Source organism: Atractosteus spatula, chromosome 1, assembly GCF_055471065.1.
Source record: "Atractosteus spatula isolate fAtrSpa1 chromosome 1, fAtrSpa1.hap1, whole genome shotgun sequence".
Classification (NCBI taxonomy): domain Eukaryota; kingdom Metazoa; phylum Chordata; class Actinopteri; order Semionotiformes; family Lepisosteidae; genus Atractosteus; species Atractosteus spatula.
Window position 1 is genome coordinate 6,935,422 of NC_142706.1, and position 27,991 is coordinate 6,963,412.

The following is a 27,991-nucleotide window of genomic DNA, read 5'->3' on the forward strand; positions in this document are numbered from 1 at the left end:
ACTTTTACCCTTTTTATTGTATATAGCACCTTTCATAGCACACCATCTCAAGGCACTGCACAATAAACCAATAAAACAAGAAAGGAAGTAAATTAAGCCAAATTAAAAGTGAAAAAGAGAGTGCTAAGAATTTGCTGAGGGGGGTCTTTCAAGATCAGATATGGGCCGGGAGATCACTCCACAGTCTGGGAGCAACACAACAGAAGGCACAGTCGCCCAGTGCTTGGATTCAGGTATTGGGAACTACAAAAGTCCAAAGTTCACAAATGTCCTGTAGTGTATACAGGAGGCTCCCAAGTCTTTACAGGTGAGCAGCAGTGCTTTGACACGTATTCTGAAAGCCACAGGGAGAAATTGAACAAGTGATGTATGCTTATCGGTGAAGGGAACTGATCTTTAAACCTGACTGAATGAACTCTGGAAGCTTTTAGAGAACTGCAAGTTATTCCCAAAGTCCTCGTGATGACTGTGAATCATGTTATAATTATAGAACTTAAGCACAATATACTGTTTACTGGAACTACAGAGGAATGTATTTTATGTTGATACTTTGATACTACCTTGCTGATTTACCTACTGTAACTGAGATTAACATCTTTGGTCCTGTTGTACTTGGAACCTAAGGAAATTGTGTCAAATATTAACAGCTCTTCTGAAGATGGTCAATAATAGTAATGTATATGAAGAAGTGCACTCTTGATATAAGGACAAAATGAAGATTGTGCTACATGGCAAAATGGAACTGAATTTTTCTTGCTAAATGTGCCATTTACTCACCGACAAAAAAATTGAACAGTATAAAGGCACCTATTTGCTTTATACAGTGGGTATAGAAAGTCACCACCCCCTTCCAAAATGTTCACCTTTTCTTTCCCTAAAGCCCAAAAAGACAATAAAATCAGATCCTTTCCACTTTTATTTACAAATTATATCTTGCAACATCCAAGTGAAAAAAAGAAAGCAAAACTTTTGAAAAAAAATAAATAAAAAAGTAGAATAACTGGGTTGGATAAGAGAACACCCCCTGAGTTAATACTTGGTGGTTTGCTTGAATTACAGCCTTGCCCTCTTCATTCCAAAGATTTTCAAAGGGATTTAGGTTGAGGCTCTGACTTAGGCCACTCAAGGACATTCACCTTCCTGTCCATCAGCCACTGTACAGTTGCTTTGGCAGTGTGCTTTGGGTCATTGTAGTGTTGAAAGGTGAACCATCTTCCCATTTTCAACTTCCTGGCTGAGGGCTGCAGGTTTTCTTCAAGAATTTGGCTGTATTTTGCACTATCCATCTTCCCTTCTATCCTGACAAGTGCCCCAGTCCCAGCTGAAGAGAAACACCCCCACAACAGGATGCTGCCACCACCGTGCTTTACTGTAGGAATGGTGTTCTTTGGATGGTAAGATGTGTTGGGTTTTCACCAGATGTACCGTTTCACATTCTGGCCAAAAAGTTCAATTTCAGTCCACCTGGCCAGAGCATCTTTAAGGTGCTTTTTAGCAAAGCATAAACAAGACTATACATGGCATTTTTCAAGGAGTGGCTTTTTTCTTGCCACCCCTCATACAGGCCAGATATGTGGAGCGCTTGTGATATTGTTGTCACATGCACACAATGACCAGTCTTTGCCATAAAGGCCTGTAGCTCAGTCAAAGTTGCCATCGGCCTCTTGGTAGCCTCTCTGATCAGTCTCCTTCTCACTCGGTCGTCCAGTTTGGAGGGACGGCCTGATCTAGGCAAGGTCTGGGTGGTCCCACACACTTTCCACTTCTTAATGATGGTCTTGACTGTGCTCCCTGGGATACTTCAAGCCTTTGAAATCTTTTTATACCATCTCCTGATTTGTGCCTTTCCACAACTTCATCTCGAAGTTCTTTTGAAAGCACCTTTCCGCCCATAGTAGAGTCTTTGCTCTGAAATGCACCTCCAAGCAGTGGAATCCACTAGAAACAGCTGCTTTTATTCTGAACCAAACAAACAAAATCACCCCAATGGATCACAGATGGGAGCCAGTTAGGTTGTTGTTTGATCTGTAAGGTGACTGGTTATACCTGAGCAAGTTAACAAATGCCATTGTAAGGGGGGGTGTTCACTTATCCAAATAAGGCATTTTACTGTTAGAATATTAATTTATTTTCAGAATGTAGAAAAAATTAAAGAGCTTTATAAGTTGCTTGAAGGACTAAGTAATGGTGCCTCTGGTCATTTGTTTGGCATAAGCAAATCTTAATTTCACATAATAAGGGAAAACGAAAAAGCTGTGAGAGTGAGTGTAATAAGTGGAAAAGTGACATTGATTAGTCTCACACGTGCCAAATGACCTGATCCACATGGGGTCATTACAGCAATAAAGGTAAGGAATAATGTTGGAGGGATTTTAATAAGTTGAATTGTGAGTTCAGTTCCCCTAACCCTATTTTTACCCATAAAATCTCGTTTACCAACCACACATTTTTTAAGAACATTACTCTACTGACATGTCAAACTCAATTAGGCATCTAGTACCCTGCGAAAAATCTTGTATCACACACACACACGCACAGAATCAGCTGTAGACCTTACAAACACTTGGCAGTGCCACACTTCTTTATTTGTAAAATCAAGTATTTCAAAAAAACGAAACAGAAATTGTCAGTTGAACTCCAAGAGGAAGATCTGTGGTCTCTTCCCATAACCTGAGTGGCAATTTAAAAAGTTGTTGATAACACCAACTCTCCATTACTGAGTCAATTTGACCTGTCAACGTGACCTGCTGTAAATACCTATGTTGGCTTCTCAATAGTCATTGGAATGACTTTTAATTATTCAAACTGAGATTCGAACATGAGTTATTTACGTCTGGATATTTATTGCTAACCTTACTAACCTTTTCGCTAACAACCAATTTTCAATAAAATTTCTCATACTCATGCACAAGTTATTGTGCAATGATAATGTTTCATGCAATCAGTTTAAAAGTTCAATGTTTCACATAAAAAATAAAGAAAAGTGCTAAAGATTATACATTAAAATGAAAGATGCACAATCATAAAATGTGCAATTCAGGCACTTTGCTTACAGTTTACTGATAAACGACTCAAGAAGAATACATATACCCTGCACACTTCTGAGGTTATTATTTTGTGTTAATTCTGCTGTACAGTGATTACAGCAGAAAATGGTCCTTCAGTGAGTTCTTCAATGAGCACTTCAGTGCTTGGGTAGCATTATTGAACACTGCACAGAAGCCTGAAAAATAATAATTAAAATAATTATTTTACAAACCAGTTTTATATTACATTAACATATATTAGCATATCATAGTTCATTAGATTGAAGAAAATAGAATTCCACAGGATTAAAAAGAATTTTTTTTAGTATAAATCTCTATATTTTTACTTTGTTTGCTCTTTGAAATACAGTATGATGCCAGAACATCATCACTGTACTGTACTGTTTTTTATTTAGCTTTTTTCTTTAATATTGCTGTCTCTTGGTTCCTGAAAAGTCATAAATGAATTAGTAAGACATGCACAACATGAGCTACAGTTCCAAACCTTAAATTGTCAAAGTAATCCAGTGAAAGACTCAGCACAATCACTCCCTCAATTCTGTGAGATATCCAGTAATGTAATTGTGTTCATGTTTGGCAATGCAGTTACATGAATAAGATTTATCAAGACGATCTCAGAGGTGTCAATCTGAGATGTTGTCAAATATAGGGATTAATTAGTCCGTTTTTTGCTCAACTCTGCCCATTTGGAACAAACTGCAAAGGGCCTTATACAATTTCTATATTCATATTCATCTCTGGGGATGAATCATGTATTTGAATTGAATGTCCTGTGCTGTGTAACACTCAAATCTGTGTAACACTGTGTAACACTCATCTTAGTCCACGGCTTCTATATAACTTGTCAATTTACTATTCATATTGTGGTCCATACAGGTTCCAGTTTCAGTTTTTCTACAGACAAAATGTTAAATCCTTTGTAATTAAGTTAAGTATTTGAAGACACTGGTAAATGCAAGACTGTCAAGTTGTTCTTAAATATCATCGGCTTTGATTGTTATGTTCAAGAAAAAAAAAAAGATTTGTTCATTTAAATTACTGCACTATAGTTGACCCAAGTGCTCCTGACAAGGCTTTCAAAAAACCAATAAAAAAGCCTGGAAAATTCTGTCTTTGGCAACTAAAAATGGTTTCAAATGCTAATACAGCACACAGTAGTTTTAGATCCCAATGGCTTCTGGTGCTTGTTAGCCAGATCACTGTGTCTACTTACCTTCATGCACTTCATAGTTTGGGACCAGTCAGTTTTGGAAATGTGTGGTATCGCAGTTAGTAAAATGCTGGCTGCCTTGTTTGCGTTTTCCTTCATTGTTTTTAGCACATTGTCAACGCAGACCTGAAAACGGGAGATTGGAATGAAATAACTCAAAACTTCTGGAGGGCTGCATATACATTGCGTGAAACTTTCAAAGTTTTCGCAATGATCAAATTTGTTACGAACAACAAAAGAACGCAGAAGTGAAAGAGACCGTAAAATATTTTGCAACATACAGTACATAATTCCAGCCAGCCATTCCTTCTTCCCAAGATCACCTAATTTTACACATGGATTCACAAACTTCCACTTATTCAAATATAGAATATTCCAAAAATCTAACATTTTTACTTTCCCAAAGTCTAACACTCACTTTGTTTCTTCATATTAATGTTCATAAGAACGTGCCAGCAGCAGGGAATTAAAAAAAAACTCACAGTTCATTCGCTGGCTAAAAGTTATCCTAACCAAACAAACCAAATTAATCCAGTCCCGAAACACAAACAGTGTGAATAAGACCTCAGAATGGCTTGGCGACAAGGGGAATATACAAACGGATGACCTGTCCCCAACAGGCACCAGTAGATACTCGTAATTGTATTCAGCAGAAAAAAAAAACTCAAAGCTGGGACAGAGAGTGAAGCCGAGGAACTTCTTTAAGTGGCAGAGGGGCATGGAAGTGAGTCTGATGAGAGAGTTACGTTGTACACTCAAACACCATACTTTACTGTACAGAGTGATACAGACCCTTTAGAGAAAGGGTGACCTCAAGGCACGTTGCAGAGGGAAAACCAAACATTAAAGAGAGAAAGCTTTGTGTTGGGATGGGAAAACAGATACAGCTGAAGACTATCTCATTGAGTCTGGGAGGTAGTTCATTTAAGCTTCTAACAAGAGGACCTGTTGTCCACTTTTTACAATCACCACTCAGGAAGATCAGGATGAAGTCTGTGGAGCAGAATGATACAGACAGAGGTGTTTGCTGGTGGCACTAACCACTCAGCCAGCCAAGACAGACAGCCCAGCTCTGCAGACAACAAAAGAACTTCAAATATTGATCCTAAAAACTGGCAGCAAGGGCTGATGTTGAGAAAGATGGCATTAAAATGGCAATATTACAGTAGTTACTTAAACATAACCCCTGTTTTAATATAAACATTTTTATAAACAAGTACCTAAAGTTCAGAAAACAAAGCCGGAGTCTCTCAAAATTTGCAAACTTAACATCCTTCAATCTTTTAGAAGATAAAATCAGTTGTTTTTTTCCCCCAAAGACACTGATATATTGTTTTTAATTTTCACATTCTAATATTACTGGAGTCACCAGCACACAGTAATTTCTTTGTAATAGTAAGGTTGGTCTTCTGCCAGACTGGACGCTGGCTTCATATAGCTGGATAGCTGTGTAGTGACTCAGGCTCTGCTGGCACCAGCTACCAGAAGGTGCAGGAATTGTTTTTGTTTTTGTTTGAATTCTCAGCCCTGCACAGCAGACAGAATGGAGATCCAGAAGCCAAAGAAAAGCAGAAGCTCCAGACTAATCTACAAAAGGGTTGAATTAAAATGAACAAAATGCATCGACAACTACAGGAAAACATTACTCTGTAGTAGTTTCATTGGAACGTACAGTAATCTGTACACTTCAAGTGAATGTAAGAGTACCTCTTGAGCTAGGCGGCATGGCTCCAACATTAAATGAGACCACAAGAGCACAAACATTTATCCCTAACACTGCTTACTGCCACATGTTATCATTAATGTTATACACCATGCTTCTCTAACTAAACGAAGCACAGTTTCTTTTGGAATGAGGGTGCTGTTGAAGTGTGTTTGGGTAACATTCAAATTGGTTTTGTTATTTTCTGTCCTCTTGTTCCATTTATTTTCCCGTTTTCAACTACAATGACGATGAGGCAAATTCGAACTGGAGGAGTGGATGAAGCAGGATGGACAGAAAAAGGCAGAGCCAGCCACCCTGTTTTGCTAATATGGGCAGAATCCTGTTATTGCGGACACACGGACACTCCCAGCATCACTGCCATCCCTACATAAAAATGCCCAGAGTACCTCGATAGAATGGATGTTACCGATTTGGTACAGATTCCCTCTATCAACAGTTAGGTAATGCCCCAAGACTGTGGGATCAGCTGAAAACCCACTTCAAAGCTGGCTACCAATAATTCAAACATTTTGACACTGAGTGCAATGCACATGTAATCACAATGTCAGTCAGAACATACAAAAAATACTCAACGTGCAAAATCAGGAAGTGAACATTTCTATTATTTTAAAAGTCCATGAAAGTTGGTTGTTTCCACCAAACGGAGGAGGAAAAACAAATGTGCACAGCTACAACTGATACATTTTCTCATTGCTAGGCATGTGACATTTCAAGCATGCACACCTGGTTTATTAAAACTTTACTAAATAAAAAACCACAAAGCACAGTGCTTTTCCAGGCAAAAGGCAAGAGGTGCATTTTGAACGTTTGCAAAAAAAAAATAATATTTTAAAATAAGCTACAGGGCATCAGGACCCAATCGTCCTTTTCCTGTGAGCCAACAGTGGGCCCACACTGTGATAAATGAACTACTGTAGTCAGGCAATCTCCCTACAGTGTGTGTGAAAAGCAAAGAATCAGCCCAGACAACTAAAAAATACTTCATGTGCGCATTTTGTTTGGCATTTCTTTATGTTTTAATTTCATATTGCCTCAGACAAGAGGCTCAATTCTGTTGATGACATTAAATGAACTGCTTAACAGTCTCTTGTCTCTTTCTGGTGGGCTGGGGCGGGGAGGGAACCCCAACTAAAAATAGTTTTAAAAAAGGCAGCTTAGGAGATGCCTTTGCCAGTGCCAATGCCTCTGAAACCGGACTATTGCCCAGCCCAACTTAATTAAACAAACAAGCACTTTGATTATTACATATTACCGTGTCCCAGAACTCACACAAAGCGCTTTCTCCAGGACTGCACTTTTGTGATGTAGAGCAGGTGTGGACTTAAGGGGTCCAGGCATTTTTAGGGTCTTCGGATACCCCTGAATTACATCACTCATTGGGTTAGGTTTAACCTTTCTGTTCATTCAAACTTTGTACTATTAAATACTGGTCTTTAATAAAGTCTCTCCTTATACAAAACACACCAGAGTAAATGAAAATTGCTCAGTCGAAACAGGGTAGTCGTTTGGTAAAATAATAGCTTTATGTCAACACTTCAAACCTAGAATACATGTGAATTGAAAGCAGCTCAATGAAATTGTTTGTTTTTCCATAAAATATCGGGAGTTTTTAAACTTTAAAGAAGCTAAATGTTTCTGACACGTGAATATTTTCTTCTCCATGGAAACATCACTCCGCTTCGATACGTTAAAATATCAAACGTCACCATTTTGCAAGGTATTTGGGGTAATTCCCTGCTCCGTTGTGGACATCAGAGAAAGAAGCATAAAGGGCTCAGTGGGGTTGCCTTTACACCACTGAATTTCTAATTGACTAAAAAACAGGATTAATTTGAACTGTGCAAATGCTTTCAGATTTGCCAGCCTTCTGGAGGGAGCCTTTTCACTACCGCATTTCCCCCAATTAAAATCAAATCCCAAACTCTCCAGTCGCAGAAGTAACTGCAAATGCTCCAGTCAAGCAGTTTATCAATTCAGTTAAGGCTTCACTCCAGTAAGGAAGCTCAGCTGGAAACGAAAACCAGCAGGTGCGGGGGGCCCTCAGGACTGGGATTGGGAATGCGCGAATGTAGGCCTCGCGACTGCAAGGGTGGACACTGGAGCACGGCCCAGGAAGTAAACCACAGACGGGCAGGTCGCTGTAACGGAGAGCTGTACTCACGGCCTCTTCGTGCTCTCTCCAGCAGTCGTAGTCTGTTGCCATGGCGATGCTGGCATAGCACAGGCCCGCCTCCCTGGCCAGCACCACCTCGGGGACTGAGGTCATGTTGATGACGTCGGCGCCCCACAGTCGGAACATGAGGCTCTCGGCTCTGGAGGAGAAACGGGGCCCCTCGATCGTCAGCACCGTGCCCTTTGGGTGGATTTTCACTCCCAGGTTCCTTGCCACCTCGAGCAGCACCTGACGCCCAACGGGATACAGCAGAATTTAAAGAATATCATCGATCTTTTCTCAAATTTCTGTCTTACACCATAAAGATATACCAAAATAGCCAGCTTGTTCTTGTCCCTTGGGTAAAAAAAAAACAAAGTTATCCAAGGCCCGAAAGTATAAAATGTAGATGACATAGTTACAGGTTGCGAATGACAGTGGTTTTGGAACAAGTATCAAAATAAACACTCTTACGAGCATTAGGACGGCACTCACCTGCCGTGTTTTGGTGCAGAAAGGGTCTGCCATTGGGATATGGCAGACTCCTGGAGGGCTCGTGGGCCTTCCGTCATAAAAGGTTTGAGGCCTCTTTGTGGTTCTGCAAAGAAAAGTAATGTGACTTGTGGTGGCAGTTTTTAAAATAACAGTCATGTCAAATCCTCAGGTTCCAGGTCGGTAAACAAGGCCAGGTTCACTAACTGGCCACCAGGTTTGTGGCCACCTTCATTAATGCTCAAAAGGGCTGCAGTCTAATTCCCGTGGTATCCATGCGAGGGGCTGGGAATAATTCGCACAGAGAGTCTTTTAACCTCCACCTGGAATCTGAAAGCCAAAAACATCTTAATGACTCATTCTAAAAATCCATTAAACAAAGTGGTCAACCGTGAGGTGTGAATAAGGTTTTACACGCATGAGGAAACAAATATGAAGTTTAACGGGAATTGAGAGTAAATGAAGACAGCTGTTCCAGTATGAGCTTGTGAACCGTGAACACGTCCGAAGCCCAAATCACAGTATTGTGGCAGGGCAAAGAATGAATATGTCCAAAACAAGGTGGGGTATACTCATTTAATACTTTCCAAAGGCAGAGAAATCACAAACTAAACCGGCATTAGGGCTCTCAAAAAATATTGGGAATTTCATTAAATTTCTGTCCCTGGTTGGAAAAAAAAATGTTAATGTCAGTAAATATTTAATGAAGTGTAGAACTCTGTTAGACATATGATTGAAGGGCAGCTCATGCCTCTGTAAAAACCTTCCTTATCAGGTGGTCCCAAGCTCACGTTCAACATCTAAAACAGTCTTCCTCTCATGACATTACATGATCGGGGCAGTAAGACGGATTATACAAAGGGAAAAAGAATGTACAGGGAGAAAAAGTTCCAGTTTATGGAAGGAGAGAAGAATAATGCTTCATGATATTCAGTTCTGAAAGGTAATTTCTACGCAGACTTTCCGAATAACCATTTCTCTTCATGTTTGTCCACCAAAATCAAAATTTTCGTTTTTATCTAATCAGAAAGCCAGTATAAAATATCATATTGATTCATGTAGTCATTATTTACTGTATTATTTTTGAGTTAACTTCAGTGTATGTGGTGCAACTGTATTCAAACCACCTTTTTGACCAGGTCTCTCTTGAAAAAGAGACTTTGATCTCAAAGGGACTTTCAGCGTACATACAGTCATGTGCAGGAAGCCTTGCTTGTTGACATGAACCCTGCCATTTTAAAATCTTTTTCAGCCCATCTTTTATTTCCTCTTAAGGCAACTGAAAAAAGAGACAAAAATATGTGAGTGAGGTAGTGTCGAAAATGCTTCCTAGTTGGGGACATCCTGAATCCACGCTGCTGCATTGTTTCCAGTAAAGTTGCCGTGATTCCTGGTATTTTTAGTTCAAGGGCTGAAGGCCGAGAGAGGCAGACGGAAAAAATCCCAAAGCTTAACAAGAGGTGCAACAGGCGAGAGCACTCGGCAACACCCGTCTTTTACCACACACACGCGTCTGACCGGTTAGTGCCTGGCACGCCCAGATTCACTCCAGTTCAGGCTACTGAGTTTGTACAGGGACACAAAGATTCTCAGAGGCAGCTTCACTGTGTAGATACGGTCCTGAGGAAGACAAAGGGAAGCAGCAGAGAACCACAGCCCTAACCATACCCACCCCTTCCACCGTGAGCGTGTTAAAAAACTCATAACCATATACAGTATCTAGACAGGGTAAGTGTACAAGGTAAATTTACCTACATTCTTTCCACAGCCTACAACAATGCAGTAATAATAACCTGCAAGACTTGTAACAAGTGTAATATCAGCGATCCAAAGAAATATTCAGTTCACACTATGATGCAAGGTTGTTGGTCTGTAACACATGTGGCACAAACCTTGCTCAGCGGTTATGCATCCAAGCCCACTGAATTTGTTTACAACAGTTGAAAGTGTCTATTTCAAGGCTCTGCACTACACAGACTCAAACATATCACCAAAAGTGTATCACAGTGATGTGGCTCAGCAGGCTGGATTCTCATGCTAGATTCTAAAACGCCAATACATGTCTTTGAACATCAAAGTACACGTGACGTTCCAACACCTGTATGTACCGAGGCAGCCTAAACCACATCTGAGTAAAACTCCTGACTGGGAGAGTACCCAACCGTACAAAAGCGTAGCATCAAGACTTTGTGGGATTTTAAACTTGGAATTCTTCATATAAAATCGGTCCAATGAAAGGGTGCTGCAACACAAGGCCGTCTTTATAAAAAAAACACAGATGGAAGGAACCAGCCTGACGTGAAATCACACCACTCGCTAACCCTGAACAAATATGCAGTCACACGCAGTGCAGCAAGTCAGAACAAGTCCCAACATGTAGCTCCACTGCGAGCTGCGCAATGCTTGTCACGGCTTGTAATAGCAACTGAAACCAACACAAACAGAGGCAAACAACAGAATGCTTTCCTAAATCAGCACTGATGCTTAAAGGAAATATTTCTTCCTTTATTTTTTCAGTCAGCTTCTGTTCGCTGGCCATCATAGGGTCAAACAGCTGCTAACTATACACTTTTCCCCTTGTTGTTCAGTTTCACTTTCTATGCTGCATAAACGGATAGATTGAAGTACTGTGTTTACCTCTCTGATGAACTCATGGACTGGCAAGAAGACTTTCTATGCACTTTGACATTGTTTTAAAGGAAAATATATTAGAAAAAAGCTTATTCAACATACAGCATTTTACTATTCTAATACCGTTTATCAGTGCCTTATCAGTTTTATAGTACAGCTTATTGTAATGGTTTTGTCCGTCACATCACCAGAGGTCTTTCATTCACAAAGCTCTTCAAAATCCCTACATGATGCACCTAGATGGTGGCATCTCTACTCAAACATTTGGCAGCTTGTCACAGAGAACAACAAGCCTTCTCCACTTACTGTCAGTACTGGGGCCCAAACACATCATCACAGAACAGAAAATGGAATTGAAACATTTCCATTGTTTTGGAGAAATAAAACTTGCACACACCGAGAAAAATATTCATAGGTAGTCAGTAGCTCGTGAACATTTCAACGTCTTTCTCAAACCAAACCATAATAATGCAAAAGATGTTCACTGACTCAAATGTTAGGGCTCTTAAACAACAAAGCACATATTTATTTAGAATGTGGGTACAAATATGACCAATCATACAATTTACATGAACATATGGGAAAGTACTGCTCAAGATGAGTTAGATAATAAGGAGCAATAAGGAGAAGTAAACTGGAATGATGCATTTGTCTTTATAATGAATATTGTCAGGATGAATGACACCTGACTACAGTTGATCCTCTTCATTCCAAAGGATGGCAGCCATTTGATCAGGCGGAGAAATTTAAATCAAATGCTAGGTGTGTTCTGACGACCGCCTCTTCATATTGAAAACTAAATTAATTTTGTAAATCGTTTAGGGCAAGAGCACTTACCCCCCCCTCTAAGCTAGTCCATTAGGATTCTGACACGAGTATAGTCCGTATTACATTATGAATCTGTCCGCTTTCTAACTGCTCCGTTCAATTCGGGATCACGGGGGAGCCAGAGCCTATTCCAGTCGGGAACAGGCGGGTACACCCTGCACGGGACCATCGCAGGACAGAGCCACAGACACTGACACTCACTCACACCAGCTCCAATTTTCACAGAAGTCACTTAACCTACCGGTATGTCTTTGGACTGTAGGGGGACACTAGAGCGCCTGGAGCAAGGGCACACAAAAACAGGGAGAACATGCACCTTAGGTCCAGAACGCAAGGCAGCAACGCCAACCACTGCGCCACCATGCGGCCCTACATTATTAATATACAACATTTTTGCACCGAGAAGGTTATTAATAACAATTCAGGGAAGAATGGCAGATGCAACTTCCGTGGTATTTGGTTCCTCACGGGGATTTTGAAGCTTCCTTAATTATACGCGATTCATTCGTAATCAAGAAACTACACAGAACCCAGTGACCTCGGAGGCCTAGAGTCACATGGACAAATGGTCTGATGTATTAAAGGAACAGCCAAAGCTCTTAATTTGACCTCAGCCCAATATTCAATTATCTGTACTGTAAAGAAGAGAGAAGAAAAGAAGACAGAAAAAAGTACAAGGACACAGACCACACGGCTGATGGAGCACGTGCAGGAGAGCAAGCGTGAGGGAGGTTTAAACAAAGCTCACCTGAAGGCGGAACCCGAACAGCTGTTTACATAGCTTTCTCGTTTAGTCATCACACCTGACAGCCTTATAGAACACCTGTGCTGCTGAAGGTCACCATTTACAGGTTTCCGTTTCATTTTCCCTGCTTCAACCTTCTGCGTACAGAAAGAGAAACCCAAACCTTGCAGAAACCTAAAGCACCAATAAAAAAAGTAAGGTCGTTAAAAAAAAATCGAACTGGACAAGTGGATGTGTGGTGCCAAACTAGAGACCTCTATAACCCTCTGTGCTTGGTTCCGATAGTAAAGGGTTGTGTAATGCTGTAGGGCTCATTTTCCTGGATTGGTTTGGGTGCACAAATTCCTTTAGTATGCAGTGTCAGTTCTAGTCACTACTATCTGGTATCGAGTGATCATCTTCACCCCCTGCTGCAGCATGTCTTTCCTGTCAGGAGGGGTGTCTCCCAGGAGCATGTGTGCCCACAAAGAGCCGAGACTGATGTTCTCCGCACGTCACGGCTTTCTCAGCCACTGGATCTGAACTCAATTGAGCATTCATGGGACAGTTTTGGAATGATGCTTTAGACACTGTTTGTGAATCGATGGGCAATAGTGCTGCAGAACTCCAACTGCTGGTAGACCGGTAGGTGAATTCCAGGTCCTGTAGTGGCCCACTGCCCTGTTGACTAATTTACACTGGTGTTCCGATTTTTACGTGCAAAATTATTTAGGACTGGCAACTGGAATGCAGATCGCAGGTGACAAGTAGCAATCTGTCCTTCTAAGAATTCCTTCCTCCATACATGCCAGATGTGGGCCAAGAGAACTGAAAACCTTTCCAATGATTAAAAAATCATCCATTTCTGGTGGTGCTTTCCTCAGAAGGCCGCTTCCTAGACTTGGTTGGGTGTGGTTACCAGTAAGAGTTAATTTGCCCAGTCCCAAAAACCACACTAAGTCTTAACAGGGAACTCAAGAGCAGAGCCGGGCACTGTGGATAGACAGGATAGAGAAGAATATCTGGATTATCTGGATGCATCTTGCATGATTCACCCGGTGGTATGTGTTTGCAAGTCAAATATAGCCAGGGAAAAAACAATCGAATCTGCATTTTTGTGAAACCTGTGTCTTAAAACAGACCGGTAGATTTACATACTTCTACAAGGCTATTGAAAATGGGTCCACATACTACAAATATTTTTCCAACACACCAGCTGTAACCTTTCCTGCTGATGAACACTGGGGGTGTCTTATTTTACCATAAAGGACCATTGAGATAAGGCACCAGTGTCGTGATCACGCAGCTGAAGAATTTCTTTTACCTAAACATTGTGCCAGGATGGATCTTTTAAAGATAATAAGATAAGATGGATAAGATATTCTTTCACTTCTTAAGTGAGAACAACTTCCTGATCACAACATCACCTCTTTCCTTAATTTACAATGTATTTTCTTTTTGGATTCAAGGTGTGCATATTTTGACCAAAAGACAGTAAAAACATAATTACATATTCAATTGAGCCCTTCCTAGCAGTCTTCTCCACCATTGGGAAAAAATAAGTGAAGAAAAGTAGTTTTTGGAGTACGCCAGAGGTGGCAGGATTTTAAAATGTTTTTCTAACAAAAAGCTGTAATTACAATCCAGGTCAGGTCAGCAAATATTAAGATGAAAAAAAAATGTTTGTATAAGAGAAGAAAAAGAAGACCCATTCGTGCATTTTTATCCACTTCAGCCGATTCAAGGCCACAGGAAGCCAGAGTCTATCCCAGCAAGCAACAGGAGAACCAAGGCATGGGACACCCCCGGTCAACATTCCAGTTCATCACAGGCAGACACCTGCACCAGGGTCAATCTTACCAGAAGCCAATTAACCTACCAGCTCGGAGCACCTGGCAAAAACCCAGAACATGTGGGAGGAAAACCGCATTTCATTTAACCTAGATCATTATTTTATAGTTACACAGATGTGTGCTGTTGTATATAGTCTGTATTTTTGTGCCAGGAGGTTATGTGTGAAAATATCAAACATCTGCTAGGTCACAGAGTATATCAGTAGGCCATTTTTTATATGGAACTAATAATTTGTTTATTCCCTGCTGAAAAAAAGAAGAAAGGCCGTAGAGCCTTCTCCAGATGTGAGGTGTTGTTCATGTTCAACAGTTGAATTTCTTCTTCTGAGTCTGTACTAGAAAACACTTTTAAACAGGCAGACTATATGTTTACCTCAACTTCATAATTAGCAGGCAGATATTCTGCATTTCTAGTATGGGACGAGATCTTCTTTGTTGTAATTTGAGGTGTGTCCTGGGAATTTCTTAATTGTAATTGTTGGTGTCACATTTTATTTTCCTGTACTGCAAACACAAAGTTTTGCTAATATTTAAGACCAGTACAGCTTGTCTTTGAAGTGAATTGAATTGTGGCATGACTGGTTATGTTGTTCCTTCTGACCTCAGCAGCCTGACTAGGGCAGTAGATACCTGAAACGTTTCAGAAATTCTTAAGAAGAGGCAAGTGTTTAAGTATTTCTCACCAAAACATTTCTGCAACAGCCTGGTGTAAGGAGTAGCTGAGATCTGATTCATGGTATCGTAATGCTGGTTATTCAGCCCTTCCTTCTATTTTCTATGGAGCAGCTGGAGACTGAAAAGTTTCAGTTAGGGAAGCAGACAGAAGATTGGTTACTAAGCTATGCTCTGTTTAAATAAACAAGGCTCAATAAAAACACTTAAGTTACTTAATTGTCTCCTCTTAATACTTTTTATTTACAGCTGAGTAATAATTTATTTGCTGTGCATAACATTAAATTCTTGTTAAAATCTAGGAGTTCATTAAACTGTTATATGTGATGTTGGAGTGTTTTCGCCGGTTGGAGTATTTTCGGTCGCATTTAATGGCAACGTCAGCTCAAAGATTTGGTTCAAACCACCAAATGGAGACGGGCGTGCCGACAAGCGGACCCTGCTGATACGGGATTAACGCTAGGATAAGAGAGAGATGTGATCTTGGAGTGTTTTATATTATATAAGAAGAGACGTGAAGACTGACTTTATGTAGAGGCACAGCTGGTAACAATGACAATTCTCAGTTGCGCATGTTAACTTTGTTTCAGGTACAAATACGATGTCATGTTAGAAGAGGTTAGTTTATTTTGTCTGTAAGACTATGCTGCGCTCTTTATTTAAATTATTAAGGGGCAAGCAATCACAGTGTTATGGTAATCCCAAGCTAATGTCACTGGGACCTGTAACACAGGAGAGGCAATACCTGCACACTCCCACCGAAAACTAGTTTCTGACCATTCCTTCTCCTGCCAGACTGTGCAACCTGGTAAAACCGAAGTCCATGAACCAGCCTGAGGACGGGACGGTCAGACACTGGCTCAGCAGCAAGCAGTGAGCAGCTCAGCCTCCAGGCTGTGACAGAACTAAATCTACGATCTGGGCAGAGTCTTGGATGAGACCCCGATTCTTCCAGCTCACCTTTGAGATTCTTCTAAAAATGGCCAATAGGAGACATTTGATCCCCAATAAAATATACTAGAAAAGCTCATTTAGAACGATCCCTACATATGAGCAGCAGACACCAACACTACCTATGAGATGTCAGAAGCATTTATCAAAACGTCTTCCATTAAACATCTCCGGTGTGTCACTGCCTGCTGATGTTGTCTCTGTCCCAGCACTCCCAAGATTCTTACAATTTCGCCCGGGAGATTCACAGATGCTTATAAAGAAGTTAGTACTGTAAACCCTATGGCTGTGTGGCCTACCTGTCAATGAACTGGTCAAGAATGACAATGTCCCCAGGCTGGATCTCCTCTCTGAGTGACCCACAGGCTGTGGTCACCAACAGGTGAGTGCAGCCCTCTTCTTTCAGTGCCCAGACGTTCGCTCGGTAATTGATGTCAGTCGGCATGATGGTGTGCTGCCTGCCATGCCTTTAAAGGGAAACCCACATGTAAAACTGCAAATACTGTGTGACTAGCATGTATTACAAACAGTAATAAGAGTACATAGTAGCTGTAAATTGATTCAGTTAACCAAAGAGGACACAGACGTGATGAAATGTTGACACTAACTTTGTGTTGGGCAGTGGAAACCCTGTTATGTACGTCATATTCCTGCGCCTGTGAGCCTAAAGTCCAACCTGCTCGCTCAAATCTCACAGTAAAAGGACTTTAACCGGACGTGCAAGTTCCCTATATACACCACAAGGGGGCGCTGAGAGCCAAAGAACTGGAAAAAGTATAGAAAACACAGCTAATCGGCTGTGGCATTAATGGTGTTTTCAGTATATATCTGTTGCAGAGAAAATATTAAACTGATTTGTCTAGGAATAGAATCTATATCTTCACACCTTCCGTTCACAAATACAGCTAAACAAGCCCTGTAACTGTAATAATTTAATATCATTATTGGTAATCCAAAGTTTCTTACCTTGCAAGCAGCACACAGTCCACATGTTTAATCTTCCCTACTATGAGAGCATCTGATGGCTGAAAAACAGAGGAAAGTCACATTGATCCCCCTCTAACTAATTCTCATTTCTTCCAATTGTGCAGTCAACATTTCCAGTGACGTCCATCAATATTCCCCCTTCTACATACAATCACAGAAAATACTCTGAAGTCATATTATTTTAATACATTTACTGCTCTAAAACCCATCTTTCTTTAGTCTTGCCATCGTACAGTATGTGCTGTTTTCCCTTATTGAACCTGGCTAACATCACCTAGGGACTTCAGTACTAATCACTGGGAAGAATCAGTACCCAAATATGGAAAAAAAGATGGGGTCTCAAGGGTTGCTCAAGCGATAAAGGGACTTGCCAGAATAGAGGTTGGGTCCTATGAACGTAGGATTCCCTACGTATTGGCACAAAGTCTCAGTGCCAAAGAGGGTTGGGGTTAGTCAGCCAGACCTCTCTGGGGGACACACTGAGATCCCTCTGGGCTCCCGGAAACGTACAGATTCGCAATGCAGTCGACGAGGGACGCGTCTTTCACATGATCAGTGCAGAATCTCTAGTGTTGCTGCTTTGTTGCCTGTGAAGTACTGAAAGGGGAGTGGCTCAAACGTAGGTGGGATCAGAGGCGTTGCCCCACACTTTGTCATTCTCCCTTGTGCGGTTGCAGGGTTCATAGCTGTGAGCCAAGGTGTGATAACACCTGGGTATAAAAAAAAAGACCGTCAACTATTTTTGTATTTTAGATTCGCCAATCTGTTTCCCTATATTCAACTTCGGGCCAAACGTAACCTACTGTAAGAGACTCTGCAGCAGCAGTTGGTGATGCATTGTCAGTGGGAGCACCTTGGAAGTGATGTGCTGTTATTATGCTGCTGCATTAAACACATTTATTGTAAAATGCTGCTACACCCAGCTGCAAGATCTTAGTCAAGCACCAAAGCTATCACCAGCTCTATTACTAATGATGCTTGATTCTTCAGTTACGAACTCCACCCAATCCATGCCTGAAGCTCAATGGTGCAATATAATCCCACATACAGTGGTGCTAGAAAGTTTGTAGGTTGTAGGTATGTGTACAGGTTCACATAGTTTTTCCGACATTCAATGTTGGATCATTTTGATCAATAAATTAATGAAAAAGTATATCCTTTTGTGTGTTATTTGTTTTATTGGGTTCTCTTTATCTATTTTTATGACTTAGATGAAGATCTGTTAACATTTTAGGTCAAATTTATGCAGAAATTCAGAAAATTCTAAAGGGTTCACAAAAAAAGGCTATTCTGAAATGGAACTGAAAGCTATTTCTGAAATTACCCTTTTGCATTATGAAATACTTAATGTATTATTAGAAATCAAGTAAATACACTGTTGGGGAGTTGACATTGGTGACACTCAAATCCAAATCAAATCCCCAAAAACTGGACTTGCATGAGCAAGCTTGTGTTACAGCTATTAAACTAATTACGCTTGAAGAAGATTCACCGTGGGTCCAGTCAGGAAATTATCGCAGCCTAGCAATGAGTGGTAACTTTGAAGGCAAAAGGTTAAAACTAGATTTTGTGTTTTATTCCTGCTTTTCTGGCCTTTTAAAATGTGAAGATGATCTCACACCAAAACCACAGGACACTTTTCAAGTAATTTAACATGAACTGCAGAGAAAAACAGCCTAGCATCCAATCCCTAATACACTCCACCATCAGAAGTTATTTAACATTAAAGAAAGACTTCAAACTAAGTGAATCTCAAACTTGTTAACACCCCAATCTCAGTTTTTTAGACACGTTTCTCCAATGGTGTTTCTTCAAAACAATCAACTACATTAAACTATTCTGACTTCTTCTATGTTTATTCATTAATTTGTTAGCGCGCTTGGGTTCAGGACTGTTTAGGAGTACCAAATAACAAGAAGGGCTAAATTTATTTAAGATAAAAATAATAAATTGGAGTTAAACTACATTTTTAATGCCAAAGGATTGCCAAATAATCTTCTCTGTTCAAGACTAAAAATGTTTAATTCCTTTAAGCTGTCCGTGTAGAACATTCCCTGACAGGTAAACAAAACTGAACCTTTTAAGTAAGATAACAGTACCAAATCTGCAACCATATCTGTCTCACTTGAATGAAATTAAAAAACACCTCACAAGTTATCTGAAAAACACTTGTCACAGCCAATATTCTACAATCTCAGATTTATCAGTTGTTTACGTAACACTTCTTTAAAGTAGGTATGAATAACAAACATGTTGTGCAGTTTGGTTTTATGAACCCTGCTTCACATTTGCGAAAGCATTTTTCCTTTTGGAGTTTAAAATATCTTCTATTTTTTATTATTTTCTTCAACATCAAAAAGTCTAAATCAATCCCTTATGCTGAGATTGGTTACTGAGTGAGTTATAGATAAATATCAAATTCCCACATTCTTTTGCAAAAACAGTTTGAAGGGGAGCCCGTCATAAGTTTCTTTACAAAGTGTGCTGCAAGTTCTTAAAGGCAAATTCCGATGTTTAAAAATAGCATTATAAGTATATGGTCAATAAGTACAATGCAAATTTGCCACTCTTCTGCTTCTGTGAAGGTTGTCATACCTTTGTCTTTTAATGGTATCCTCAAGAAACCAAGCCTATAAGCCAAACAAATATATTAAATATTTCATCACCTCAGATCTTCCTAGCTCTTCGCACTTGATCAAAATTGTTATCAGAATTTGTTTTCTCGCATATCAGTGACTTGAATAATAAAGCATTATATATTTCAGAAGGAACTCTAAGTTTTGGATATAATAAAGCATTATATATTTCAGAAGGAACTCTAAGGCAGACAAGCCTGTAAACACATCTATAAACAGACTCCTCATAAAGTTTTATAAATACACGAAAGTTTTACAAGTGACAGAAATCTCTAAATTTCTAAACTGAGTTGTCCTTTGTATCGCAGAACTTGAGAACATTTTAGATGCTTAAAAAAACAATACAATATACCTTTCCATAGGGTGTGTCGACATACTTCTCAATTCTGCCCTCCAGGATATCTGGATCATCCAGTCCAGAACCTCCGATAATTCCAATCTGTTGAAACAAATTGTACAGAAACACTTCATCAACGAGACCTTGAAATAGAATAAACTCTGAACTGGAAATTTTCTGCACTCCTGGATATTTAAGATCACAGTTCTATGGTGGGTTCAAATACTTGAATAAGCAGAAGAGCATACAAAACACACGCTGAAAAGAGAAGAAAATAAACTTTTTTGTTTCTCTTCTTCTCCTTCCAGTGTGGAATAAACCTTGACTTGTTCCTTTGCAGCCTACACATGCTGACGCAGCTGCCTTCTTGAATTAATACAAAATACATGTTTGCTATTACCATCAGGGATTAATCCAAGACTTGAAAACCTTTAGATCAAATTGGCAAAAATGGGCTTTCCAACTTGTTTCGTGGAAAAACACCATCAGCACACTGCCTTAAAGTCAAGTTTTGAAGTCTTCCAAGGAACTACTTTGGCCTGAAAAAGAATTTACCAAGAAATAATAATAAAAACCCACACAGAATCCTAAATAAAAGAAATGCTGGGTATTAAAAAAAAAACATTTAGTTTAAGGAGCAAAAAGCAAAGTAAGTTCATATGTTTCACATGCAGTAGGTGTAGAAAGTATTGATACCCCTTGGACTTCTACCAATTTATCTCTGTTAAAACCTCAAATTGCAACACATTTAAACAGGATTTTTTTCTGTACGATTAAAAAAAAACATACTTAACATTTTGATGGAGCGTAAAACAGAAAACTGAAAAATCCAACTTGGACAAGTATGCACCCCCCTGAGACCTAATGCATTTAATATTTAATTGCTTCCCCTTATACAGCAATTACAGCCTCAAGTCTTCTGCGGTGTGTTGTAACCAGCTTTTCACATCTTGCCGGTTTAAACTGTCAACCTGTCTTCCCTGCAGAATCTCTCCAGCTGTTGCATGTTACTGGGGGAGAGCTGGTGTTCAGCAGCCTTGAGTTCCTCCCACAGATTTCCTGTGGGTTTTTGAGTCTGAACTTTGACTAGGACACTCAAGGACTTCCACCTTCTTCTTTTCAAGCTACTCAAGGGTTGCCTGGGCTTTTATGTTTGAGGTCACTGGCCTGCTGAAATACGATTCTCCGTCTCAGTTACATGTCTTTTGCAGACGGTCCTGGTTTTGCTCCAGGACCTGCTTTCTATTTTGACAAGCCGTGCTCTTATTTTGGCATTTAGACCAAATAACTCAATTTCTGTCTCATCAGGCCACAAAATATTTCCACATTGCTACGGAGGCTCAGGACAGGACTTTGTGTGAGCTTTTCTCAAATACAGCTTCATCCTCATCCCTCTACCATACAACCCAGGTTTGTGGAGTCCATGAGCTCTCGTTGACTCACTCATAGTTCCTCCCATCTCAATTATGAGACACTGCAGATCTTTGAGGGTTGTTTTTGGTTTCCTGATTGCTTCTCTGACCAAAGTCCTTCTTGCCCAGCTGCTGAGATTTGGCGGATGACCTGGCTGTCGAAGATTCTGAGCAGTTTTTTCAGTTTCCTTCACTTCCTGATAATTGATTTAACAGTGCTCTGTGGGATACTCAGTGCTTTTGAAATATTTTATATCCCTCACCTGACGAGTGCCTGTCACACAGACAGGTGTATTTAACCTTATAAAGACATGCATGTTCAATCTAAATGGTCTTCCACTTTAATTGGACACAGGTGGATTCCAATCGACATATTGTCAAATCACCAATTTTGAAGGTTGAGGCAGAGCTTAAGGACTGAGGACTGAATGCTAAGGGGGGTGTATATTTTTCCAATGAAGATTTTTCGGGATTTTATTTTTAACTAATTTATTTTTTAGCTCCAAACTTTTAAACACAGTGATATTGTAGACGATGTAGCATGAATCTAAAGGGAAAAAATGTAAGTGTATCAGGTTTGGGAAAAAAACGTTAAAAAATGTGGGGCTGTATTTCACTCTCACCCACTGTGAAATACATCAGGGGGTCTACTATGTTTTGCATATGTGGTTCCTTGGAATCCATCTTTACATGGGTGAATCCTAACACCCCCCTGCAAGTTTAAAACAAATGTCTGCAGAAAAGTAAACACTCCAACCTGACAATGACTGAAAGGTGACACTCATATGAAAATCAAATGTTAGCGACATTAACTTCAAAAACCCTCAAGAACAAACAGAGCCTAAGAATATGACGCCAAGAATAACATGATTTCAGAGGGACAAGCCATTCTATCACTTCAAGCAAAGGCCTGTAAAGTGTGTACCTCTTTCAGGTGCTTCATGCAGAAAGAATAACTTGATGTATTTTCTTTTATGCATGCTTAACGATAGTGTTCATCCCCGTATGTAATAAGGTCACATGGAAAGTCTGGAAATTGCAGAGGAAAGTTCTGGAATAAAGACAAACAAATGCAGATCTCTTTCCAACTACTACCAGGAATGGTCCACTGGGATTTAAGGGCCTGTTGTGATCATTAACAAAGACCTGATTCAGCTTAGAACAGAAAGCACAGCCAAATGAACAGCGGACGAATAAGGTTTAAGACATTTTATGTCAGTGTTCCTGAGTCCTCATTCTGATACTTCAGCTAATACTCACAAACTTGGATGTCACATATGACTGCATTTAATGTTCTGAAAGCACAAACCACACAATAATTTCTTTCTTTCCTAATCAAAATTATACAATTCCAAGAGGAAAAAGAAACAATCTGCAAGGTCTTTTTAGATAGTGGGGAATCTCAGTGTAATGATTTAATGTCTTGGATAACTGTCACCACAGACACAGCTGTGGCATGAGATAGGTAGGGAGCTTGAATGCAGCTTCCCACACCAAAACCTGGTTTGATAAAAGCCAGTCAAGTGGAGGGCAGCCAAAGATACTTCACAATGAACTGCTTGTGTCAAATCCTCACGACAGCAGACACATTCTCTTTAAGATTTTGTGGTTTAAAATATCGTATTTGGCAAAAAACAAACACTGCCAAGAACTCTGACAGAAGGATCTTATACCAATAATTAAGTAGACGGGGGTTTGGGCCTGCTTTACTGCCTTGTGGGCTGGATGCCTTGCTATCATTGAGTCTACCACAAATTCCATACTATACTAGAGTATTTCAGAGGAAAATGTCAGACTATCCTATCGCTAGCTAAAGCTGATCCGAAACTAGATCATGCAACAGGAGAAAAATGAGCCAAAACACAGAAGCAAATCTATGACATAACATCCCAAAAAGAAGAAATGTAGGATTTTGCAACAGCCAAGTCCAAGCTGAGACCTAAGCCTCATAGAGGTGCTGCACCGAGACTGAAAGAGATCTGTGCCTAAAAGACAGCCCTCCAACATCACAGAGCTGGAGCAGTTCTGTAAAGGACGACTGGGCCAGAATTCTTCCCAGGCCACGTGAAAGCCTGATCAGCTCCTACAGGGAACATTTAATTCAAGATATTGTTGCAAAAGGGGAAGCCACAAGCTGGATGATTAAAAAAAAAAGTACAAAGTAGAATTATTTGTGTCATTTGTGAAATGTGGTTATCTACTATTAAGACTTACTGACAATCCGGTGAAGGTCAAATATGTCTAATATGTTCAACCATGAAATCTCAAGGGGATGGACTTACCTTTACTCTACACTGTATATACAGCTTATACTGCTTTCAACAGCAGCCATACACTCTACTACACTATTGATCTACTGTGACTTTTACAACAGGTGCCCTGTTGATCATCCGTATTGACGACAAAAGCTAAGCAGCACAACGGATTTAACCATGTCATCTCTGCTCAATAAAATGTCAGCCTACCTGCCAAAAAAACAGGTTAATTCCTGGTAATAACTTTATGAATCACTTTATAAATCTGTTGCAGTTTTAAGGGATGTGACATTATGCTTAAAGAAATAGTGAATAATATGGGACAGAGGCTACCAATATTCGTGTCTGTGGTTATAAAACACTTGTTCTAAACTTCCTGTTCCACAATGTACTTGAGACGGCAGCTTTTACCTTAAGGAGAGTTCTTGAAAAGCACCCATTTAGCAGAAGCTGCCCGCCCTTTGAAATAACCTGCAGCTTGCTTTCAGCTAAGGTGCTAAAAAATGTCAAGGTGAGTGAAAGTCAGGTGTGTCTAAAATGAAGCTTACTTGATTCACTTCAGGTGAAAAAACAGGTGGATAGGCTGGTACCTGGCAGAAAGAGGTGAACACAGCCTCTTGCCCTGGAAATCTGATTTTGCAAATCTGGGAAAGGAAGCCACTACTACAGTGACTCATGCTTGCCTAAAACAAACATACATATAGTGATAGAAGAAAATCTCTCAAAACACACAGCACTGACAGCAACTATCATTTTGCCTTCATCTCGTCTTGGCCCCCAAATTTCCATCACTTTAAATAAGGAGGCAAAGTTGAAGACTGTACAATTGGAATAAAGGAATCATGCAGATTCAAACAGTAAAACTTCCTTAAAGGCCCATTAAAAACATCTGTTCATTTTGAACAAACAAAACTATCTTAGGGCACATAAATTTGGAAGGAGATACCGCAAAATGAAATCATAGTGTTGGTGTCAGTCCCATGAATGTCAGTAATGGATTACAATCCCTAACATGGAAAATGCCATCACACCCTCAATTACACCCTTAAACGCAAAACAGCTACAGTGAAGAGTAGAAACTGTCTTGTGTTCTCCATTCACTTAGCAATACAGGACCTCTGGCCCTATAAGCAGAACCTGACATTTAACCAGTCATATAATAAAAAGATAATTACTCAGTGGCGTGCTTTAGGTCTCAAATACAAGTACACAGGATATCCTTGGAGGTGAATGTATTTTAAACATTTGAAGAGAATTCAATAACAGAATTTCCTCTTAAATCTTTACTTAATAAAAAGCCTTTTATTAATACACCTCCTAAAAGTAGACCACAGGAACCTGGAATTATTCCAATAAGCACCAGTTTATCACCAACATTTGAACCCAAAGAACGTGTCTTTTATTCCGTTTTGGTTTCTTGTAGGTAATATTTGGCAGCAATCCCAAGGTACAATTATAAAGAAGCAGCACTGCGCACTGTGAATGATTCACATATGTCAAGTCATGCTTTAATGCATTCCTTAATCTGGCAGCTTTGAAAAACATCATCTTCTACGGGCTCTTTTCAAAGTTAACTGCGCATACAAAATCAGGTGCCATAGCAAATATAACCGTGGATCTTATCACACGGCCAATGTAAATCCTTTGTATATTGTAAAAGTAGGAAACAACATTTAAAAATGTTAGTTTATATTTTGATTTATTTCATTAAACCTGTTAGTAAAAAGTAATGCAATAATAGAATCTTTCTTTTTAAGGCTTGGGGGAGGGGGGCAAACGTCTCATTGACTTCTGTCATAAAATACGAATCCTTCAATTTACAGATATTTCTGGCAAAGGTAACGCGAAAGGTAAACCCTTGAGCTACAGGGTTACCAAGGCGGTGACTGATGACACACTAAGGTACAGTAGATGTTAAATTAGTCAAACACGGGAAAACCCAAATCAACGGGTAATTATCGAGGTGTATAAAGAACTAAGGGCAGGATCCATGCGTAATTATCAGCATCAGTAAATAAGCATGGGGTTGAGCAAATTCTCCGTTTGCCTCTCAGGCATGTAGCACTTCGTCCCAGACAGCTGTGGTTCGCTTTTTGTTTTGCTACAACAGCCGATTATCACTGGAGACTGGCTGTAAAATCACACCTACGAAACTGCTAGTAAACTTGCAATAAAGGTCCACAATGCTTTCATACACATGGGTGAATGGCACCGATTCCCCCCTCTCCACAACAACTCCTGTAAAACAAACTTGCATTCTAGATGATAAATAAAACAGCAGGTTGTTTAATAGTAAGGTGATACTGTGTAGCCCTTGAAAATAAAATACCATAAAACTAAAGTATTGTTGTACAGGTAGTGTACAAATCGCGGCGCCCGTGGATGTCGCGATTGGATGACTACATTTAAAAAAAACCCAATGCAAAACCCGAGTTGAGGCCTAGTATGAGGGCACCGCATGTCCAGGCCTCAGAAGATTTACATTATTTACACAACGTGAAAAACCTAAAACAAGGATGTAGTTTTTTAACGCTTCCCATAGATGTATGATCCTTGTAAGTCCCGGCCTTCCCAACTCTTGCTTGTACCCGACTGAGAAGCGAACAGACTGACGGACGCCTAAAATGCGTTAAGTTGTAAAGCATGGGCAATAACGTTTTTCAGCATGCTTTGTTTAGTCCACCTGCAATTACCAAGAGCACGAAGCGGAAAAGAAGCTCTTCCTGAGAAAGAGATTACAGTACAAACCAACAAGACCTTAGCAGCACTGCAGAGCCGGACGGAAATGGACAACGGAATTATTTTTTTTGTCCGGCAAACATTATCATTATCTGTCACAAGCTAACCTAAACGCGTGTAAAGATGCGCCTTCCACCTCTTTCAGGAAAAAAAAAAAGCACTGAGTCATTTTTTTTTTATTCAAGTAATTGCACGTTACACCTTAGTCTACCGCACTGACTGCACCCATAGGGCTAACTGCAACGGCGACCGATGTGAGTGCCTGCAGCTTTTTTCTGTGCTATAACAACCATAACAAAAAAAAAAAAAGAAGAAGAAATCCCAGAGCCAAAAGTGATTAAAACAGCATCTATGTCTAAACCGTTTTGCTTGTAGCGTGGGTAACAGTCTTCGCGGATGTCGTTTAATCACGCGAGCGTTCACATCACATTTTGCTCCGTGTAGCTTTCCTTTTGTAGCCTGGAAAGACATGCAATTCCTGGACAAAAGCAGAAGCACATTACCTTAACCTCCTGCACGCCTGCAGCCATTTCTCCCGAGAAGCAAACGCTTGTTGAACTTTTACTTCCTTCCTGTGTTGCGGAAAGCAAATTTGCGGTTTATTGAGTTCAGCGCGGTATTTACAGTAGACGCACTTCTTATCGTTTCTTGTTAGTTCTCCAAAAAAAAATGGGAAACGCTTTCTAAGTTTCTTAGTCGTGTTGCTTTAAACACCGGTTCCTCCCGTATCAGAGGCTAGATTTGTAAGGGGCGCTCATCCTGAAATGAAGCCGGGTACTTGCGACACACAAAGCAAGTACGAAATCAGAAACATTTTCTTGTCAAGCAGATACTTGTAGCTCTTTACTTGTCGTCTCCGCCTTATGTGTATCCTGCTTTTTTATAATCGTTGAATATTCTGATATATATATATATTTTACCCGTGTCTGTTGCACAAGGTTCGAAAACTCACTGAAAAAACACCGTCAAAAGATAAAAGCATCTGGTTATATTCGCTCATTCATTACAATCACGAGAGAAAATAATACACATAAAAGATGTTGTTGAGCTTTTTAGTATCATTTAATTGGACACAATCGAGACACTTTTTTTGTGAAATGCTGTCGAAGCATTATTTTATGGTTTGTAACGTATTCCTAGATACTGATACTAATTATCTGATCGAATTAAATGCCCCCCTCCTTTTGTATTTCTTTAAAATCATTTTTTCCCTTTCTTTTTCATGATAATAACGTTGGTATGTTTTTTTTTCAGTCATATATTTAACCCCGCAAAGTAAACCGAGAGTACAATTGGACTGTTCTTCCCGAAGAATGCACAGCTGATTCGAAGCCAAGTT

The 27,991-nt window shown here is 40.0% G+C and overlaps 1 protein-coding gene across 1 annotated transcript; it reads right to left on the reverse strand.

Moving 5' to 3' along the window:
- Positions 1 to 2,557: 2,557 nt before the first annotated feature.
- mtap (methylthioadenosine phosphorylase) lies at positions 2,558 to 27,418 on the reverse strand. The gene is made up of 8 exons (XM_088920220.1): positions 27,156 to 27,418; positions 20,262 to 20,348; positions 17,253 to 17,311; positions 16,586 to 16,753; positions 8,631 to 8,733; positions 8,145 to 8,384; positions 4,261 to 4,383; positions 2,558 to 3,223 (listed from the first exon to the last, which is right to left on the reverse strand). The coding sequence occupies exons 1-8, from the start codon at positions 27,180 to 27,182 to the stop codon at positions 3,185 to 3,187; spliced, it is 846 nt and encodes a 281-aa protein (XP_088776346.1). The 5' UTR covers positions 27,183 to 27,418; the 3' UTR covers positions 2,558 to 3,184.
- Positions 27,419 to 27,991: the final 573 nt, after the last annotated feature.